The sequence below is a fragment of the Fulmarus glacialis genome, unplaced genomic scaffold (assembly GCF_000690835.1).
Source record: "Fulmarus glacialis isolate BGI_N327 unplaced genomic scaffold, ASM69083v1 scaffold18193, whole genome shotgun sequence".
Classification (NCBI taxonomy): Eukaryota; Metazoa; Chordata; class Aves; order Procellariiformes; family Procellariidae; genus Fulmarus; species Fulmarus glacialis.
The window spans coordinates 1-3475 of NW_009203760.1; the positions used below are offsets into that span (position 1 = coordinate 1).

A 3475-nucleotide genomic window follows, 5' to 3' on the forward strand; every position below is an offset into this window, starting at 1 on the left:
TGGGGAACATAACTTGTGTTCCTCAGGCACCTGGGAGGCTCAGAGGCTCTTTCAGAAGGAAGCCTTCGCTGAAGAAAGAGTAAGTACACTTGCTTTTCCTTGGGACTGCTTTTCGAGTGGTGCTGGCTTCCCTGCTGACTTTCTCCCATGCGATGCACCACGCAGAACGGGGCTAGCAGCTGAGCCCCGCTCGGGAAACCCAGGAGTTATTTACGTGCTCAGCAGAAATCGGGCTTTTGCATGGTTTCGCAGGGTGCTGGGCAGTGCCAAACGCGATCAGCTCGCCACAAGTGCCTGGGAAGGAATTCTAGGGCTCTGCCGGCGGAGTATCCCAGCGACACTGCCCCCAGGAGAGACGCGATTTATTTCATTTCACTTTGAAAATTAAAACTCCCCTCTATGGGACAGGCAGGGCAAGGTGCAGAATGCCTGACACTCCTTGTTTTCACTTGCCCTTTTTTTTATTCACGACGCCCAGAGTTGCGGTGCTCTGTTGTGAAAAACCAACAACAATCACACTCCTCTTACTTTAGAAAGAAAGCCCCAAAGCCCAACATTCTGCCCATAGGATTCGATCTGCGTTTGTAACCCTGGGGGAAGACACAACAGAAAATGTCCGTGAAAATCCTCTGGGGACTTTGGTGCTGGGCTGGCCAGGGCAGCGTTCGGGTACCACAGCGATGGACGGCTGTCCCAAAATAGAGCCTAGCAGGGAGTGCAGAGCAGGCTTCCCTGCCTTTCCCACTGCCCGTGCTCCCATCAGCGCAGAGCCAGCCCTGCTGCCGTTACCTAAGCACATACGAAGCAGAGCCCTCCCCATCCTGGGCGCTCTGGGCTGGAAAGGAGCTCTGTCGGGAACCAGGGCGATTCCCAACGAACCTGCCGGCCCCAAGGTTGGGTTCAGCATACATGCTGGGCTTTGAGACAAACCCTATAAACTCTGCTACGCTGAGGGGTTTCTAATCAAGAGGAGACGCTGAAACTGTCTCCTTGGTGTCCTGTGCTGCCATAAATTGGGAGCAAACTTGTAGGAGCGTGTGGAGCTACTGTGGGGTAAAAGAGAGGGGAAAAGTTGGGGAATTTGGACCCTGGAAAGCTGACATCAGGTAGCTGCAGTGGAGCAGCCAAGCCCCTGAGCACCTCCTGTTCCCACTGACTCCAGGCTTCCCATGCTCATGGCTCTCCGTGGAGATAAGCCTGGTTTCTGCTGAACTAAATGCTGCAATCTCGTTGAAAGAGAGAGCAACTGCTGAGAAGCCCCGACCAAGCAGTCCCAGTGCTTCTTAAATGGCATCGGTAACTGCTCGTTAATGGTCTGCATGCAAGGAGAAGCTGGGGGTCTTGCTGGGAGAGGAAGGAAAGAAAGAGGAAAACCACAAAGATAGAAACAAAACCTGTTTGTGAATATATGTTGGTGTATGTGTACATATGCACTCCAGGGGCTTTGGAATAGTTGTCAGGACTGGATTTGGTCTTTGTATTTTGCAGTGGAACATCTGGTCCCTCCGCTGATTTGGAGACACAGATGAGCCTAGCTGATCATTTGGTTATGCAGAGACATGTAAAAAAGCAAAGAAACACCAACAAGTGCAGCACAAACCCCATTACAATTCTCCCAGGCTGTTTATTAGCCCTTTGCTGGGCTGGGATGATTAGAAAGCCCGTGACAAATTGCTTACTTAGCTTTCTGGCTTCCTTATTTCTGGGCAGAACTCACTATGCACCAGCCTAGATCTGTGTTTGCATGTGTGTTTTGGTTTTTTTCTCCCCTCTGTAGACAAAATGGCAAGAAAAAACTGCCCAGCTTTTTTGGTATAGAAGGAGGGCAGGAGAGAGATACGACCACAGACAAAATCCTGCAGTATATTCCAGGAAAGGCAAGTACAAACACATCCAACCCCCCTCCCCACTGTTCCCAGAGATTATTCCCACCCACCCCAAGGACAGTGCTGTGCATAAGGGGGATGATGGGTCTGGATCTGGGGATAGCAGCAGGTCTGTCTCAAGGAGATGGAGGACACATCTGCAGCCCAGGAAGGGATGAGCCCTGTGCCCTTCACAGCAGCAGAACTAGCTGTGTCCAGGGTCCCCATGCAGGTGTTGAGGGGACCTGCCATCAGCCAAAACGTGTGACGGGGTGGGAGGGTCGTGCTGAGAGCAAAGCAGGCAGCACGGTGGGAATATCTCACGCACCCCTTTGCTCTTGGTTCTTTTGTTTCTGGGTAGCCTATGAAGGAAGGGAAAATTAGAGCGAGCATTCAAAGGTAGGATGATTCATTCCCACGCTGGAATGAGACGGAGCAGGCAGTGTATTAGCAATAAGCCTTGGGAAGGTAATCAGAAAGGGCAGGTCTGTCCCAGGCACGTACCAGCCTTGTGGCCATATGGCCCATTTCCCAGCACTGCTCGGGGAAAGCAGGGGTGAAATGATGAACCCCAGTATGTTTGCTCAGTCCCTTTGGGTGGGCCAGGGATGTGGACTGAGCTTTGGGGCCTGCTGGTTTGTACTGTGCATGCGTCTCCCCCACTGCATGGCAAATCGGCTATGTGGATATGGGGGAAGGGGAAACTGAGGCAGAGACTCACAGCTAGACAGAGGTAATTTCAGAGAAGGTCAGCAGCAGGACATTGTCTTGGGTTTCAAGCTGCTGGCTAGGTGTGTTTCACTGGTGATGAGGTGCTTGTCAAGGGCTTGGTGTATTGCAGGACCCAGTTGTGAGCAGCCCTGCTCATGTACTTTGGGTTGCTGCAGAGATTCTAACATCTGCTCCTCACAAGCAGGGACCCTGCAGTCCCTTTCCATTCAGCTGCTCCCAGGTTGGCCCTTTCCAACCCAAAGGACCTTTGCTTTTCCTCATGTAAGCCTGAGAAAGGAGCAGGACTGGAATCTTACTCCTGGTTTGTGAGGTGGCCATGGGTGAGTGCCGTCCTCTCTCTTGGGGCACGTGTCCTGAGCTGTACAGGTGGGAAGCACAGCAGAACTGGGACTGTTTCACAGTCCTGCCCGTTATTTGTGAATGAGAGTAACGGGCATGTGGCGCGGGCACGGTTCCCTGCTGCACTGAGCTGGCATCCAAAGGGTTGGGCAGCACTTGACAGGACCAGGTCACAGACGGATCCTCGATACTTCCCCTGGGGAAGCAGGGAGAGCTGTCATGTTAGCGGATCCTGGAAAACGAATCCTGTAAGCTGACAGGACAAAGGTCACCGAGAGATTATTCATTTGGGAACACAAGAGAGTGTGGGATCTCTTCAGGGAAGGAAGGAGGGTGGAGTAGTTGTTTAGATGTTACCCTCGCCTGGGGCAGATGGGATTTGAACTCCCTGCTCAGCCACAAGCTTCTTGTGTGGCCTGGAGAAAGCCTTGGCTTAGTCCCTTTCCCACTCCCATCTTTTCAGGAGAAACACTCCGAGAGCGGGAGGTGACAAGCTGCTTGCGGGGCCAGGTTAGAGACGAGCCGTCAGCACGGGACTC

At 52.7% G+C, this 3475-nt stretch overlaps 1 protein-coding gene across 1 annotated transcript in view; it reads left to right on the plus strand.

Annotated features, from left to right (window-relative positions):
- Positions 1-8: 8 nt before the first annotated feature.
- The window catches only part of PLEKHN1 (pleckstrin homology domain containing, family N member 1), a gene marked incomplete at both ends in the record, with an annotated part of 20312 nt that continues 16845 nt past the window's right edge, over positions 9-3475 (plus strand). The window contains 2 exons of the mRNA XM_009574760.1: positions 9-79; positions 1778-1877. Coding sequence (XP_009573055.1) covers positions 9-79; positions 1778-1877 — 171 coding nt within the window. The remainder of the gene's footprint in view (positions 80-1777; positions 1878-3475) is intronic.